At 43.9% G+C, this 17808-nt stretch overlaps 1 protein-coding gene across 1 annotated transcript; it reads right to left on the bottom strand.

The window, feature by feature from the left end:
* Positions 1-90: 90 nt before the first annotated feature.
* Positions 91-1463, bottom strand: LOC146365341 (uncharacterized). The gene is made up of 2 exons (XM_084915712.1): positions 1185-1463; positions 91-1051 (listed from the first exon to the last, which is right to left on the bottom strand). The coding sequence occupies exons 1-2, from the start codon at positions 1455-1457 to the stop codon at positions 383-385; spliced, it is 942 nt and encodes a 313-aa protein (XP_084771838.1). The 5' UTR covers positions 1458-1463; the 3' UTR covers positions 91-382.
* Between the last annotated feature and the right edge of the window lie 16345 nt (positions 1464-17808).

The raw sequence follows: 17808 nt of genomic DNA, 5'->3' as shown, positions 1-17808 counted from the left end.
TGCAAAACTCAAACTCCCACACCAAGAGAGCAGCTCGAAGCTGTCAAAACTATAAACAGCATTACACACTACAGCAAAACAATTGAAAACACAATGCTCAATTTGTGAGAAGGTTCTTTGGTTCATAACTGCCAATGCATATTTTTATAAACTGTACAGTAACGGATCGTCATAGAACCCTGCAGAGGATTAGGCATTTAGATTTGTGAGTTTCACATGAAGACTATAAATCTATAAAAACATCCTGCATGTACGTACACTACTGTAACACAACTCAATGCAAAAACAGAATCTATCGCACACAACAGTACTCTCGGAAACATGATCAGGGTGTGAAGTCTTTTTTATTGTCTACACGGTCTTTTTACAGTATTACACACAGTCACTGTGCGGCATCATGTCGCCGAGCTGCATTGGGCCACATCACCTCATCCACATCACAGGCTATATTGTCCCTTGCTAGGCACCGCGGGAAAAACGCCCTGGAATGGCGAATCCATCCCTGGAAGGCCTCCGCTGGGATGTCAGCACAGGCCAGCTCCATTGCCCGTACGAGGTTCTCTCTTGTGTATGGCTGTCTGTCATACACCTTCCATCTCCATGATGAGAAGAACTCCTCTATAGGGTTCAGGAAAGGGGAGTAGGGTGGCAGACAGACGTTTAAAAAGTGGTCACTGTTGGTGGTGAACCACTCTCTGATTTGGTGTGTTTTGTGGAAGCGGACGTTGTCCCAAATGATCACATACATGTGATGTGCTAGCCTAGGATGGTGTTGTTGACGGTCCAGGAGGATGTCTTTTAGCTCCTCTAGGAAGGTGAGGAGACGTTGGGTGTTGTAAGACCCAAGGACAGCATGCCGGTGGACAAGCCCCTCCGTACCCATAGCTGCACAAAGAGTAATATTACCCCCCCGTTGGCCAGGAACCTCAGTGATGGCTCTTTGGCCAATGATGTTATGGCCTCTTCGCCTTCGTTTCTGGAGGTTGAAGCCAGCCTCATCCAGGAAGAGGTACTCATGGGGTCTGGCCATCGCGTCCAACTGCATTATCCTCTGTGAACATGGAAAAGCGTACAGGTGTTCAGAACGGTCAGTCAGGTAGCACAGTATTGTCCAGAAGTAATGTAGGCCACTAAGCAACACAGTATGTCCACTAACTGTACTGTGGACATGGATGTATACGTACTTGCACATACTCGTAACGTTGTTCTATGTGTCGCGCAGAGTTGCGCTCAAAGGGAACCCTGTAGACCTGTTTCATCCTCATCTGTTGGCGCCGGAGAACTCGGTCTATTGTGGACACGCTGACAGCATCAATGTTCTCAAAGTTTACATTATCTGCAATGACTTTGTCTCTGATCTCTCGGAGTCTAATGCAGTTGTTCTCACGGACCATATCTGCAATGAGGGTTTCTTGTGCCGCTGTGAATATGGCAACCCTCCCACCTCTATGTGGCATCCTTTCAGCTCTAAAGAAAGAAACATGTGTTGTCAATTGACTGATTTATATGTAAAACTACATGTAAAGTAACAGACCACTTTCACAGGCCTGTAAAACTGTAGTGTGACAAAGAAAGCAATAGCGTACTATACCTGTTGTGTTGTCTAAATGCCTTGATAATGGTGGCCACGGTGAACCTACTCAGGTTTGGATGTACTCTTCGTCCCGCTTCAGCCATTGTCATGCCATGGCCAATGACATGATCAATTACTGTTGCTCGCATATCATCTGTTATGATGGTGCGAGGTTGTCTTCTTCTCCCACCTGGACCTTCTCCTCTCTCTTGTTGGCCTCCTTCTCTTCCTCCTCTACTCCGAACTCCTCTTCTTAGGCCTTCACCTCTTCCTCCTCTGATCTCAACCCCTCTTCCTCTTTGGCCTGCAGCTCTTCTCCTTCCGCACGCTCGAATGCCTTCATCCATTGTGATTGTTTGGCATCTTCACCAAACTATGCTTTTATAGGTGGGGTCACATCATTAGCAACAGGTGTCTTCAATTTTGAGTCGTTGTGTGTAGTGACTGACGCCAGGTGTGTTCCCTGTGTTCAAAGATTGGTGACTGTGGCAAGCATTTTGCATCACATGGGCTTTCATTTGAGAATATGAGCAGAGTTGTTTTGCAACATGTGTTTTAGCAAGGAAAAATGTGTTTAGATTTATGAGTACAGAGGGTTGTGTTTTGTGAATTGTGTCTTCATGTGACATGTGTTTATGGTACTGGAATATGGTGGCTACATTTAGTAAATGTGTTTAGACTACTGGTCATTTGGGTTACAGGATTGGCTTTTGTGTTTTAACATTTGAGAAAAACTGTAATTATGTCTGTTATGTGAATACAAGAAAACAATGATTAGAATAGAATGTGCTTAAGTTTTTCTTAGATGAGAGGGTCCAGCTGTAGATCAGAGGAATAGGAAAGGATGTGTGAATGTCTGTGTGTTTTAGGTTGGTTTACCTATTGGCCTTAGTTTGTGGGTAATTGTGTAGAGGGAGAGGAATTTATTGACACTGGGGGTCTGCCTGCCATAAAAGGAGATAGGAAGCTACAGTTGGGGGATGTTACGACTGTATGGAACAGATAGGAAAGAGAGAAGAAGTTTGTTACCCTTGTCCCTGAAGGTAATAAAGGCTCATAACTGTCACAACTTAGAAGTAGGTTTGCAGGAGACCCACCCCATGCTTAGCTGTAAAAGTAAGACAACAAGAGGCCAATGGCCCAGTGGAAACTGCCAAATGGAAGTAGAGTGGGGGTCTCGGTGCTTGTAATCTGTTAACTATGTTTTGTAGAGGAGTTTGGTGTGGCACACGCAGGCACTCACATGCTCGCACACACAAACACAGTGTTTTGGGTTTACGATACACCATGTGGATTTTACAATGGGGCTCGCTTCTATAAAACTGTGGGTAACAGAAAAAGAGTTGAGATTTGCAGAGGAATTGCCGGGCCATGTACATCTCCCTTCTAGAATATGCATGAGTGAAGATGAATACAGGATTTGTGAAGTAACTACTGACTTCCGGTGTCGTCTCTGGAGGCCTGAGGAACCCAAGAACTGGACTGAAAACGAGGCGCACAGAGAGCTAGGTCACATAACCAAAAGGTAAGCACCACCTGTTTATTCGAAGCGTGCATATTGGATGAAGTCTAAATTATCCGTTCGCTAAGTTGAGCGTATCGCAATTAAATTTACTCAGTAGAATAAAGAGGCGGTTAAAGTCTGTCACAGTGTGTTAAAGCAAGAGACGTTTGTTAAGAACTTCAGGTTGATGTTTAGCGTGCTGTAAGAAAATCGGGGTTAGAGGCCCCGTCACCAGCCTCTAACCGGTGACGGGGCCTCATGTTCGGGGTTTCAAGACAGGAGAGTTCAAAATAAAAATGAGTGGAGATGCGTTGCTTTAGGAGTGATGAGAATGATAGCAGTGACAGTGAATGATGAAAGTCTCAGTCTGTCGATTGCAGGTGGGGAAACGGATCTGGATCAATTTTCCACAGACAGCAGTCGGAATGAAATCATAGGCTACACATCATTAGAAACACCCAGCCCGAGTTTAGGCTGAATTGTTTACAGCTTCACTGCCATGTGTTCCTCATCCTGAAAAGCAAGCTCTAAGGAAGTTAACTTCTCCCTGAAGACAGGGAAAGCAGTTCCAAAGAGCAACAACATGGCAGTCCAAGAGACGACAGCAGTGTCCTGAGCAGAGAGACCCAGCAGCAGCAGTATGGGCAAACGGCATGAGAGAGAAAGAAAACCCATCATCTTGATTGGATGGAGAGATGCGTTTCCAACAAGCTGCAACTTCACTGTGTGTAAATGGGCCTTGGGAAGATTGTTGGAGTTTGACATTTGCCATGTTTGGAGCAAGATAGCAATGAAAGAGACACTGGGAGAATAATACAGGACAAAGCTGAAAAGAAGAACTGCCACTGGACTACTGGGGGAGAGGAGACCAGAGTGGAAGAAGGAGCAGGTGACGACACAGAGGAATGCTGTTGTTTTAGTGTGGGGAATCAAATTGGGTTAAGGTATCTGAGGAGACAAACGACTGCCTTGAGAAAGTGTCCAAACCACCACAAAAGGGGGAGGAAGACAAGCACTGAGGTATGCAAGTGTACTGCTAGACAAAACGGAAAGGCGACACCACACATGCACATAATATGTACTAGAGGGAGCACAAAATCATACAGAAAGTGGCACACATCACGAGAGGGTACCTGTAGAAGGGGTTAACAACATACAGCATGGTTGCCTATGGTAACCTGCAAGCCTTTAGGGTTTAGCTGTGTCTGACTAAGACAGGGATTTTTATTTAGAAACAAAAAGCCGGAGTGAACGGAGTTTTGTTTCAGAAAAAGGGGGAGGGTAAATAAAAGGACGTACATATATAGAAAATGCATTAACCCTACTAACACATGTATACATGCAATGGAACTAATGAGGATCAAACAGCAGTTTAGGCATGTGATTCTGTTACCATCATCTTAGTGGCTTGAGAAGTGATACATAGACTAGTGAACTAGTATTATTTTGGGGATTTAATTGGTTGTTGCATTTTTCTTTTTGACCAAGTTTTAGATTTGGTGTGTTTCACTTTTTTAGAGCAAGAATATTCTGGGACAACTCCTAAGACTAGCCTTCTACATTTTTATATGCGACGAGAGATTCCACTATCAGCAATAAATAATAATGAAAAAATGGGGAACTGACTGGACTGACAAGAGTTGACCGACTTGACACCAGTATGTAAGATTGCAGATGTGACAAAAGGGTGGATGTATGTATGTTTCTTTTTACAGGAGCAGAAAGATGACAGCAACGTCCTAGGTTGCATGAGCTTTGCCGACTTATCCCTTTTAATTGCCACTTTGGGTGTTTGGGAATTTACCAGCGGAGTGTTATTCATGACCTTGTATTGTTTACAATGCCGAGGTCACCGTGAGAAAATGTGCATACACCTGCGCTGCGCTAACATCTACATCACTTTTTCTACAGCAAAGGGTTAATCATGTGATTTGATCATGTGATTTACAGCAGGACACACCACTGGCTAATGTTTTTTCGTATGACAGGGTTACAGGCCTGGATGCGGAGCTGCTCCAGGGTAGAAGCCCTGGAATTTTTAAGAGACAATGTGCAACTTTATTGTGCGTGTCTAATTATGTCTAGTTGACATGTGTCAAAAGAGGGTTTTCCTGGGTTTTACTGGATTTTGCGACACCAACTCTCTGCCATCTATAATCCAATTTTGAGATCCCTTCCCAGACGCCTTAACGCCCACTCACATCCTGGGCCATCTGACCTCAGGAATTCGCATGATAAGGTGGGGCCAGGTTTCACAATGAACACACCCGAAACTCTGGCTGATTGGGACCCACACCCAGTTTCACACCTTGGCTCAGGCGATTAGAGGACCATCAGGGGGTCCTTTTGTCCCTCTCTGGGGGGATACTCCCACTAGGTTTATATCTGGGACTCTCCACCATTTGACCTTAGAACTGAAGAAGCTTCTCGGATGAGAGGTGAAACGTCTTCAAGTAACTTAAAGAAGTCCAGACGCTTTTCTTTGCAAGCTCCTTTGATCCAAGACCATTTAATGAATAAATATACATTTGATTTTTTTAAAAAAATCATTGTTACCATCATTTTTATACAGTATTATTATAATAGATGGTTAAACATTTTATCTTGTAGCATAATAAATACTTTTTAATACAGAGTGTGTGATGTCATAATTGGAGGTGTGCTGAACAGAAATCGCTCTGTAGTTGTCTATAGACATGTCTTAATTGTAATTCTTTGATTATCTTATTTTGCTGATTGTGTTTCATACATCTTTATATTTCTATCTATTCTGTATATCTGTTGCTGTTTATTTGTACTGAGCATCAAAGAGCAATAAAAAAAAAACAACCTCTGTGGTGTTTGTGTGCTGTTGGCTGTGATGAGTGTTCACTGCCCTCCAGTGGTCACAATGAGGAACTACAACACAATACAAACATGAACTGTAATATATTGTTTTTGTTTATGCGTGCATTATATTTTTGTTTTTCAGCATTCCAGTTATTGATAAAATATTACAGATGAAAAATGTTGGCATTCTTATTCATAACAACATATATGGATGATTTGTCAATTCAATTCAATTTTATTTATATAGCGCCAAATCACAACAAAAGTCGCCTCAAGGCGCTTCATAGATACAGAGAAAAACCCAACAATCATATGACCCCCTATGAGCAAGCACTTTGGCGACAGTGGGAAGGAAAAACTCCCTTTTAACAGGAAGAAACCTCCAGCAGAACCAGGCTCAGGGAGGGGCGGCCATCTGCTGCGACCGGTTGGGGTGAGAGAAGGAAGACAGGATAAAAGACATGCTGTGGAAGAGAGACAGAGGTTAATAACAGATATGATTCAATGCAGAGAGGTCTATTAATACATAGTGAGTGAGAAAGGTGACTGGAAAGGAAAAACTCAATGCATCATGGGAATCCCCCGGCAGCCTACGTCTCTTGCAGCATAACTAAGGGAGGATTCAGGGTCACCTGGTCCAGCCCTAACTATATGCTTTAGCAAAAAGGAAAGTTTTAAGCCTAATCTTAAAAGTAGAGATAGTGTCTGTCTCCCGAATCCAAACTGGAAGCTGGTTCCACAGAAGAGGGGCCTGAAAACTGAAGGCTCTGCCTCCCATTCTACTTTTAAATACTCTAGGAACAACAAGTAGGCCTGCAGAGCGAGAGCGAAGTGCTCTAATAGGGTGATATGGTACTACAAGGTCATTAAGATAAGATGGGGCCTGATTATTTAAGACCTTGTATGTGAGGAGCAGGATTTTGAATTCAATTCTGGACTTAACAGGAAGCCAATGAAGGGAAGCCAAAACAGGAGAAATATGCTCTCTCTTTCTAGTCCCTGTCAGGACTCTTGCTGCAGCATTTTGGATTAGCTGAAGGCTTTTCAGTGAGTTTTTTGGACATCCTGATAATAATGAATTACAGTAGTCCAGCCTGGAAGTAATAAATGCATGAACTAGTTTTTCAGCGTCAGTCTGAGACAGGATATTTTTAATTTTAGAGATGTTGCGCAAATGGAAGAACGCAGTCTTACATATTTGTTTAATATGTGCGTTGAAGGACATGTCCTGGTCAAAAATGACTCCAAGGTTCCTCACAGCGTTACTGGAGGCCAAGGTAATGCCATCCAGAGTATGAATCTGGTTAGATACCATATTTCTAAGATTTTCAGGGCCGAGTACAATAACCTCAGTTTGATCTGAATTAAGAAGCAGAAAGTTAGCAGCCATCCAGGTCTTTATGTCTTTAAGACATTCCTGCAGTTTAACTAATTGGTGTGTGTTATCTGGCTTCATGGACAGATAGAGCTGGGTGTCATCGGCATAGCAGTGAAAATGTATGCTATGTCTTCTAATGATGCTGCCTAAGGGAAGCATGTATAATGTAAACAGAATTGGTCCTAGCACAGAATTGGTTCTGACCTAATGTTGGTAAAATGTAAAAGAAGCCGTCAAAACAATTTCTCCATTTGTTGGAAATATCAAATTACTCCCTGTGACATGTTCATTTGATCCGTGCATGTGCAGAATAAAATTCTATATCAGTCTAACATCTTTGGATTATTGTCCTCTGTGGGGAATCAAAAGCATCTGATAGAACTCGTGCAGGAGCTGAAGGTGTCCTCGTGTCTTTGAATGATGGAGCAGGATGCAGGTGTGGATAAGTCTGAAATGACAGCTCTGACTCTGAGCACGCTCTTTATAGCCTGTCAATAAAACATCCAGCCTCAAAGTGAGCACATAATGCATCATGCCTACACAAGTTATTTATGGACAAATGATTCTTATTGTGATTTTAACAAAGCAGCTGAAATCCCAGAGATGCTCTCCTATGAACAGTGTTAAAAATGTTTCAGTCTAACCACGTACAGAGGAGGGCTCTCCTGAAGAAGATAGAACAGTTCAGTTACGCAGGAAAAATGGGTGAATGTGATGATTTGAGCGGGGTTAACAAAAGCACTGATGGCGAGGTGACTGGGTCAAAGCGTCTTTAAAAGTGCAGCACCTGTGGGTCTTTGTCAGTCTGCAGTGGTCAGTATCGATCAAAGGTGGCCCAGGAAAGAACAGCAGTGAACCAGTGACAGGGTCGTGGGCAGTCAGGGCTCACTGACGTACATGAGGAGCAAAGGCTGGTCCTGTTGTCTGATCCAACAGACGAGCTGCTGTAGTTCAAACTGCAGAACAAGTTCATGCTGGTCCTGACAGAAAGGTCAGAATACACAGAGCACCACAGGTGCACGAGGAATAATTTACTTGACAGTGAATTCAGTGCTAGAGTGAATTGTTAAATGTTATCGTTTTTATGCTTACCATCTCTACAAAAGGAATTCCACTGTCCCCCTCCCCAGATTCTTGAGGTTCTGGGTGGGGGGCTGTAGTGTTTTATTACAGACAACATCCTTGTGAAGGTCTTTTTGATGTAAGCTTCCTGCCCAGCAGGACACACACACACACACACACACACGCATACAGTGCCTTGTCTTTGTAACCAAGGGGGGTTATGAGGGGAGGTACTATTGTTTTGTGTGAACTGTCTCAATAAAAGGCAGCGAGAGGAGGCTGGATTTGGGGTCATTTTCATGGTGGACACAGACAGGCCTCACTTGCGCAAGTAATCGATCAATCGCTGACTGTTTTGTTTTCTTTCATGATGAATAAGTCTCTAGAACTAGCGGGGCTTGTGGAAGCACAGACCCAACATTCAGGTTCCACAGATTTTAAGACATCATTATATGACTATCATCATATGTGTAAAAACTGTAGTGTACAAATCTTCTGGCTCAGTGGACACTGGCTCCACTGCTCTTGGTGTAATTATTTTAATTCCTTGCAGACTTATTTTTATTAGTTATTACTCAACTTAGCATTGTGGTGGATTTTTGTATGACATGTATACCTATATATCTAATGTGGTGGATTTTTGTACCTATATATTAAAGATAGGTGTAGCCTATTTTAGAGTTTAGAAATGTGTTAGATAGGATGTAGAATTATTGTAGAGACACTCAAGGTTCAAGGTTCTTTATTTGTCACATGCATAGTTATACAAGTATAACACACAGTGAAATGTAACCTGACACGCTCCTCGACATGTGCAAAAATGGGGGGAGTTTCACAGACAAAGGAATGAAGATTTTGCAGAGGGACACCGGCCTTGCACGTCTTCCCTTCTAGAAGATGCATGCTTAAATGAAGATAAATAAAGACGAATAAAGGTTTTGTGAAATAACTACTGAGTCCGGTGCCGTCTCTGGATGCCCGAGGAATAAAAAGAACCGGGGTGAAACTGATTTCGCAACAGTTTCTATCTGCACTGAAAATATATTCTGTAACTTTCACGTAGAGTTTTAGGCATGAGGTGTTCTGCGCACGCGCGCACACACACACACACACACACACACACACACACACTAAAAGTTTTTCATGCAGCACATTCATGAGACATCTCTCTTAAAAATAGCAACATGGTAACAGAGATACTGAAAACAACATAATGAAATCACAGTCATGTACACAAACACACTATAAACCTACACTGGAGTGTCTATTTTTATGTACTGCATTTAACCCATATATTTGATGTAGTTAGGTCAAGTATTAATCACATGTATATCATAAGATTATCACAAAAAAACTATGCTGTTTGCTGTACTAATGTATGACCTTTGACCATGTTGTGACCTATTGTCAGAAAGCACAGCAAAGGGTTAACCTAGGGGTGTCCCTTTGGGCCGGGCCCTCAGCCAGAGCCCTGCCCGAACCCTGGCCCGTACTTGACCCTGCACCTGCTGTTTTTGGGCGTGTGGGAAAGTTACTCAGCAGCAGGAGGTGGGACTACTGGTACCTTTAAAAGGGGGCCTGTGTTACGCCCCTAGTCTAGGCGTGTAGAGACGCACATAAGGTTGGAGGAGAGAGAGACAAATACCCGCCCTGGTTCCCAAGCCAAACATCCAAAACCAGTTGTGAGTAAAAAAAGGTGATTTTATTGAAGGTAATGAAGCATAGCTCCAGGGTGAACCCAGGCCAAAATAATAAACAAAACCAACTAAGTCCCACCAGAAAACCAACTAAACCCTAAGAAAGAAACAGAACAAACAAATGACAATACTAACCCTCGCTCCCTAACCCGGAAAACAGGAGAAAACTGTTCCATAGAAAAAGGCGGCTCACCCCTTCCGCTTCAGCCTAAGGGTGCCTAAACGCTAAGTTAATGCACCAAGAGCGGCTCTCACAGATCACGCTCACACAAATACACAATAAAAGTATAGGCTGGAAACCAGGGTCAGGACCGCGTCGGCTGCCAAGCTGCTCGCTCGCTCGCTCCACTCTCTCTCTCTCTCCCGGGAGCCGTCAGAGCGGCTTTTTGAACATGGTCACCTGTTCCATGGTCCAATCAGCTGCTCACTACTCTTCATTAGGGGAGGGACCTGCAAAGAGCCTTAAACACAGTAAAGAGACACAGAACAAAACAGCCCACACAGTGTTCTTATGGCCACAGCCGTAACACCCCCCTTCCCAAAATCAAAGACATCTCCTCTGTAGATGTTTTGGACAGTTATGTTTACGGGAAGACACGGGATAGGGCATCCGCTAAAACATTCTCTGTGCCCTTTTTATGGCGGATTTCCAAGTTGAAATCCTGCACCAGGAGAGACCACCTCATTAGCCTTTGGTTCGAGTTCTGCATTCGCATTAGTCAGTTAAATGTGACCTTAAATCACGTAGGATTTCAGAATTCCTAAGTCGTGCGCAGCCCACAGCACAACCGAAAACCAAATCATCACCTACTGGGTCATACCGGGTTTCGGAACCTGGCACCCCCACAGTCGCAACTGTTGACACACCACCAGCGAAGTAGGGCTTCATCATATTAATATGACACACACGACACTTTTTCCTTCGCTCTGGGGTGTCGATGACATAATCCGTGTCACTCAATTTCGCCTGCACTGTATACGGACCACTGAACTTTGCCTGGAGAGAAGATCCAGGGACCGGTAGAAGTGTTAAAACTTTATCACCAACCTCAAATTTCCTTTGCACAGCTTTCTCATCAAACTTCCTCTTCATCTTACCCTGCGCTGCAATGAGAGCATCGCGTGCGATTGCACATGCTTTATACAAACGCTCTCTAAAAGAACTCACATAATCTAACACATTTTCCTTAGGAGCATCTGTGTCGGACAGGAAACTCTCCTTGAGCAGTCGCAACGGGCCACGCACTGTGTGACCGAACACCAGCTCAGCAGGGCTAAATCCTAGCGACTCCTGCACGCTTTCCCTCACTGCTAAAAGGAGCAGCGGCAACCCCTCATCCCACTCCTTTTCAGACTCAAGGCAAAATTTGCGCATCATAGATTTCAATGTCTGATGAAACCGCTCGAGCGCACCTTGCGACTCCAGATGATAGGCACTAGATTTCTGGTGTTTAATGCCAAGTGATTGCAAAACTTGAGCAAAAATCTTAGACATAAAATTAGAGCCTTGGTCGGTTTGGACAGCTTTTGGTAACCCGAAAGTAGAAAAGAAGTTCACCAACGCCTTAACAACTGGTTTAACCTTAAGGGTGCGCAATGGAATTGCCTCGGGAAAACGTGTAGCAACGCACATCAAAGTCAAGAGGTACTGGTGGCCGGATTTTGTTTTTGGAAGTGGACCAACGCAGTCGATGAGTATGTGTTCAAAAGGTTCCCCTAAAACTGGAATAGGGTGTAATGGAGCGGGTGGAATTACTTGGTTAGGCTTACCACTAATCTGACAGGTGTGACAAGAACGACAATACTTAGCAACGTCATTCTTCAATCCTGGCCAAAAGAAATGACGCAGAATACGGTGGTAGGTTTTTCTAATACCTAAATGTCCAGAAAAGCTGTCATGGGCAAGACTAAGAACTTTGTGTCTGTACTGTTGAGGCACCAGAACCTGCTTAAACACATTCCAGCCCAGATCACCAGCTGTAGGCGGATACCAGGTACGCATCAACACATCATCCTCAACACTATAAACACAAGGATACTGGTCACTAGAGTTGGCAGCTGAAGAACAACCCACAAGAGTCGGGTCACTGTGTTGTGCCAGAACAAAATCCTTTTTGTTAACTCCCAAAGGCAGTTGAGATGTCACTGATGGGCTAATAGGCAGCGTCGCCTCAGAGTCGCCCGTCAGCGGGTCACAGGTTTTAGATTCAGACTCCGGCTCACCACCAGCGCAGAGAAAAGACTCAGACAAATCAACATCACCATACTTGCGCTTGTGCGCGCGAGTTACAGCGCAGGCAGGGAAAACAGAGGGGGAGCGCTCTGCGGCAGGGTCAGATAACAAAGTATCAGGCACAGGATTCTCAACCACTCTCGGGGTAAAAAACACTTTCCCGTTCGCTAAATCATTCCCCAGAATCATCGCAACTCCGGGCACTGGCAACTGATCGCGCACTCCAACCGGTACCAAACCCGAAACGAGCGGCGATTGAAGAAACACATTGTGTAGTGGTACTCGCAGCACATCCATTTTTACTCCCCAGACAAGAGCATCCGAACCACAAAAAGAGTCATCAGAAAAAGGTAGAATACCCCTCAAAATGAGTGTCTGCGCGGCTCCAGTGTCACGCAAAATCGTGATCGGCACCCGATCCTCCTCTTTTCCGTTCAAAGAAACAAATCCTTCCGACACAAAGGGACGGTAGCTGTCATCAAAGCTTTCACTTCCCACTTCATTGCTAGGTGAAGTGGAAGCAGACATAGAACGAACGAAACCCACACTTTTCGGCTTCTTTACCATATGGGCCTGCTCCCCGCGCTGTAGTGATGGGCAAACAGCAACGAGGTGCCCGATTTCATGACAATAAAAGCATTTGCGATCTGACACAGCAATAGCAGCAGAACGTGTCTGGCGCTTAGGGGAAACCCTATAACTTTTGGCAGGATGAGTTGCGGAAGTGTACTCACGGCGCGCCGTCGAAAGTGCGGCACGATGAGTTAACACAAATTCATCGGCAAGGACAGCGGCTTTAGACAATAACCCCACCTTCTGTTCGTTAAGGTACACCACAATGTTTTCAGGGAGACATGTCTTAAACTCCTCCAGCAGGATCAACTCTTTCAGCTGAGTAAAGTTCTCTGCTTTACTGGCAGCCGACCACTTGTCAAATAAGACAGTTTTCTCACGTGCAAACTCCACAAACGTTTGACTGTCGGATTTGCGACAGGCACGAAACTTCTGCCGATACGCCTCCGGGACTAATTCATAAGCCCGCAAAATAGTGGCTTTGACAATCTCATAATCCAAACTGTCAGCAATGGAAAGACTCGCACAAACCTCCTGCGCTCTTCCTACTAATTTGCATTGCAACAACAGACTCCAGTCATCCTTTGGCCATTTTAAAGTGGTTGCGATGCGCTCAAAAGCAGTGAAATATGAATCAACCTCTCCCTCCCTAAAAGGAGGTACCAAAACAATCTGCTTGCTAGCGTTAAACTGGTCTACGATGGAAGTGTCGGGGAGTGTACTTACAGGGACGGGAACAGTGTCTTTCGCTTGAGAATGATCCAGCTCCATAGCTCGTATGCGGAGATGCATGAGCTCGACTTCCTTAGCCTTAGCCGCCAGCTCCACCTCCTTCAAGCGAAGGGCAAGCTTGAGCTCTTCCGTCACCAAACCCGCCGCAACCTGACCAGTCAAATTTAGGAGATTGAACGGCCCCAGCAGCTTCCGCCCCCACTGCCGTCTCCAAACTCCCAGACCCACTCGGCGAGGTTTTCTGCCTCCCAAACACTCCCCTGTCCACCAGTTTCTCTATCAAACATTGTTTAATTTCCGCCTTCTTAGAATTCAACGGAACATCCACATTGAATAAATTAGCCACTACTAACAAATCTGCTTTTGTGCACCGCTCCAACTTTTCAATGGAGGGCTGTTGCGCAAAATCATCCATGTCAAACGACATCACGAGCAAAGCAACAAAGAAAAACACAACTCTGCAGACAACTAACCGCATCCGCGCACTCCAGAGCCGCAAAACTCGCGCCTACCGCACAGACACTCCGACTACCCACACCCTCCACGACGTTTCCCCCCACCGCAAACGCAAAAAGGAAACGAACCAATCACACGAACGAAAAGGGATGAGCCCCCATTTATGTTACGCCCCTAGTCTAGGCGTGTAGAGACGCACATAAAGGTTGGAGGAGAGAGAGACAAATACCCGCCCTGGTTCCCAAGCCAAACATCCAAAACCAGTTGTGAGTAAAAAAAGGTGATTTTATTAAAGGTAATGAAGCATAGCTCCAGGGTGAACCCAGGCCAAAATAATAAACAAAACCAACTAAACCCTAAGAAAGAAACAGAACAAACAAATGACAATACTAACCCTCGCTCCCTAACCCGGAAAACAGGAGAAAACTGTTCCAAAGAAAAAGGCGGCTCACCCCTTCCGCTTCAGCCTAAGGGTGCCTAAACACTAAGTTAAGGCACCAAGAGCGGCTCTCACAGATCACGCTCACACAAATACACAATAAAAGTATAGGCTGGAAACCAGGGTCAGGACCGCGTCGGCTGCCAAGCTGCTCGCTCGCTCGCTCGCTCCACTCGCTCGCTCCACTCTCTCTCTCTCTCCCGGGAGCTGTCAGAGCGGCTTTTTGAAAGTGGTCACCTGTTCCATGGTCCAATCAGCTGCTCACTACTCTTCATTAGGGGAGGGACCTGCAAAGAGCCTTAAACACAGTAAAGAGACACAGAACAAAACAGCCCACACAGTGTTCTTATGGCCACAGCCGTAACAGCCTGGGAAAGCCCTCGGGGCTTTTTTCCTGCTGTCTGTCCGTTGGGGTTGGTCCCAACCTGCATGCGCTTACGGCGAACACCCTAGGGGAGCTTTGCTTTTCCTTCTGTTTTGCTGAGCTGCACTGTTCAATAAAACAGCTGGCAGAGAACTTTGCTCCTCTCCTGTGATTTTTGTGTTTTTGACTTTAATTGAAATTGGGAAGCTGAGATTCACCTATTGCTAATCTGAAGAATTACTCTCAATTGTGACAACTACAGCGTCTCTTTGTCTACTTAACAGTGGTTATTATTCAAGGATTCAAGAGGCTTTATTGCCTTCGCGTCACATGCTTATATGAGGTGGAACGAAATTACGTACACACGGTCCCGGAACGAAAAGAAACAGAATAACGAAGAAACAGAATTTAAGAAAATACTTACACTCCATCATTGCCTGCCGGAGTTTTGTTTTGTCCGCCTTCTCTCTGTTGCTGTTGCTCTGCCTTCCTGAACTGGAAACGTCTATATGATGAGAATTGGCAGCATTCCTGTGGAGCTTGCTCATCTGGATTCAACTGGTTTCCATCTTCCACCCAGTAACTCAGAACACGGTAGCTGAGCTTCAACTTATTTACTCTGACCACCGGTGTTTCAGTTTATTTGGTGTTTCAGATTATCTGGCGTTTCAAATGTGTCATGAACTTACTTTTTAGCTGCCACTACTGACAAACCACAAAATCATTATTGGGTCTTTAAAGATGCATTTCTGTGCTTGTTGTTTTTAACACAACTGTTGTTACTTTGTTTTAGAAAAACACGAACATGTGAGGTTACCTGGTGACCCAAACAGCGCTGAACAGCGATGCAGGAGTCTGCACTGATCAGCGCTCCAAAGTACGTCGGTAAATGTTATTCTTCACACACACTTTTTTCTGTGACATGAGGATGATCTAAATACTAGTTTTCACATTTAACTTTGAAAATGAATAAAATCAGCAGATTAATGAAAGAGAATGTAAGTCTTTACATTACTGATGAACATTTAAATAACTTTTCAAAGCTACATGAAGAATTCTTACAGGCAAATGATGATGATGATGTACTGTTGCTGTTGCCAGAAGATGAAAGGAATGTGAACCAGATGCTCTGGTTCAATCCAAAAAAGGAGCAGTTCAGTGGGTTTATAACTGAATTTGAAAAATGGATCATTATAACAAGACATCAGCATCAAGATGGCGTGAGCCCAGATGACAGCGTGTCAGTGACTGATAGACCAGCTGCAAAGAAATCAGGTACCAGCGTCAGAAGAAGATCATCCAGAGTTTGATCTGTATCATCTGTACGGCAGAAAGAGGAAGGAGAGCGTGCTGTTCTGCTCGCACGAGCAGCATCCTGGAAACAAAGACAAGCCTTGGACATTGAAGAATGTAAGTTAAAGGCAAAAAGAGAACAGCTTGAGATGACGACAGCTATTGCTGCTTTTACAGCCATAATAATAGTGTTAGAGGACTGTGGATACGGGAGCTGTAAAATGATGTGAAACAGCTGTTCAACAGTTCAGCTTCCAAGAGCCAAAGGTAAAGAGTCATAATGTAAAAGGAGAAAATGACATACACCAAACAAATGCCAATGTTATTCCAATGAATCTATGCATTTTGTCATGATGGTAATGAACTGAGAATTACAACTGCCTACATGAGCAGAGCATTTGATTGGCCACAAATTAAAACAGATGATGCAAAGGCTCTTCATAGCTATTCACTGTTTCTCACCGGTTATAACAATGCAATGCAAGACATCAGTCAACTGCAAGAAATGGAGAACCCAAGTTGTTAGTTATTGTCTCTAAACTGCCATATAAAATGAGAGAAATGTGGAGAATTTCTGCCTTGGACATTCAAGAAACAAGTGGAAGGAGAGCAAAGTTCTCAGATCTGGTCAGATTCATAAACAGACAAGGAAAAATAGCTGCAGATCTTTTGTTTGGTGACATTAAGGATGCTGAAGATAAAGCAACAGTCAGGAAGACTCAGACTGAATATCCAGGAAATCAGAACCAGAAAACAGCAGAAGCTCTCTCTAAGGTCTCATGTAAGAGACAGAAGTCGTACAGGTGGAGATCAAACTTGGACACCAAGAAGACCTGTTGAGACTCGATGCCTAAATCTTTGAGTCCGCTGTCAAAGGAGGAGTACACACTGTGACAGTAGTTTATTGGTTTAGTCTTGTGTCATCAGCGAGAAGGCTTATTTCTTTAACCTCCTAGGACCTGGGGTCCACATATGTGGACATCACATTTTGGGTTATTTAGGCCAAAATACTCAATTTTGCTCTACAAGGGCCTGATGTCCACTTACGAGAACATTATGCTGCTACTGTTCTATCGAAATTTTAAATGAATATCCTCGTATGTGGCTCTCATTTTTCTTAGAAACTGGGTCATTTATATATTTATTCTAAACACTTTGAAAACAGTAAGACAAACCAAATATCTGTATTTTCTCAGTGCTGTACAATTACAAAACTGGACTTAAACTTAATACAGTAAGGATGGGACACTCTTGTTTGAACTGTAATATAACAGCACCGAAAAACATACTGTTGAGCTCAAGCAGGATAAAGTGATATATTGAGATTGTATCGTGGTGTCTGGTGATTCCCACCAGCTTGACATTTGTGTTCACATCTCACTGTCTTTGTAAATGCTGTAACAGACCCAGGAAGTCTGTGTAGAGTCTGTCTTTGATAACTGATGTCTTCAAGGGTCACTCTTCATGCATCAGTTATCATGCGTGGATGCTGCATAGATCTGCCTTAAAGATTTTTTTTTTTTTTTTTACATATGCTTCATATTAGTACCACTGATTTTCACTGTGTTGTTATACTATACATACTAGAGGAGAGAAAATAAATGCATTTGCCATCATCAGAGTTTTTTTTTTTTTATAAACAGTAAAAATGTGATTTAACCCTTTGGCGTCGACA

The sequence above is a fragment of the Perissodus microlepis genome, chromosome 19 (genome assembly GCF_051167445.1).
Source record: "Perissodus microlepis isolate ML-2025 ecotype Zambia chromosome 19, ASM5116744v1, whole genome shotgun sequence".
Classification (NCBI taxonomy): Eukaryota; Metazoa; Chordata; class Actinopteri; order Cichliformes; family Cichlidae; genus Perissodus; species Perissodus microlepis.
This window is presented reverse-complemented; position numbering and strand designations above follow the sequence as displayed.

Bases quoted from the DNA above. Each gene is read 5' to 3' on its own strand.
- LOC146365341 (XM_084915712.1), bottom strand. From the start codon at position 1,457: ATGCCACATAGAGGTGGGAGGGTTGCCATATTCACAGCGGCACAAGAA. The intron at 1,052-1,184 runs GTACGTATACAT...CCATGTTCACAG, and splicing joins AACGTTACGAGTATGTGCAA to AGGATAATGCAGTTGGACGC.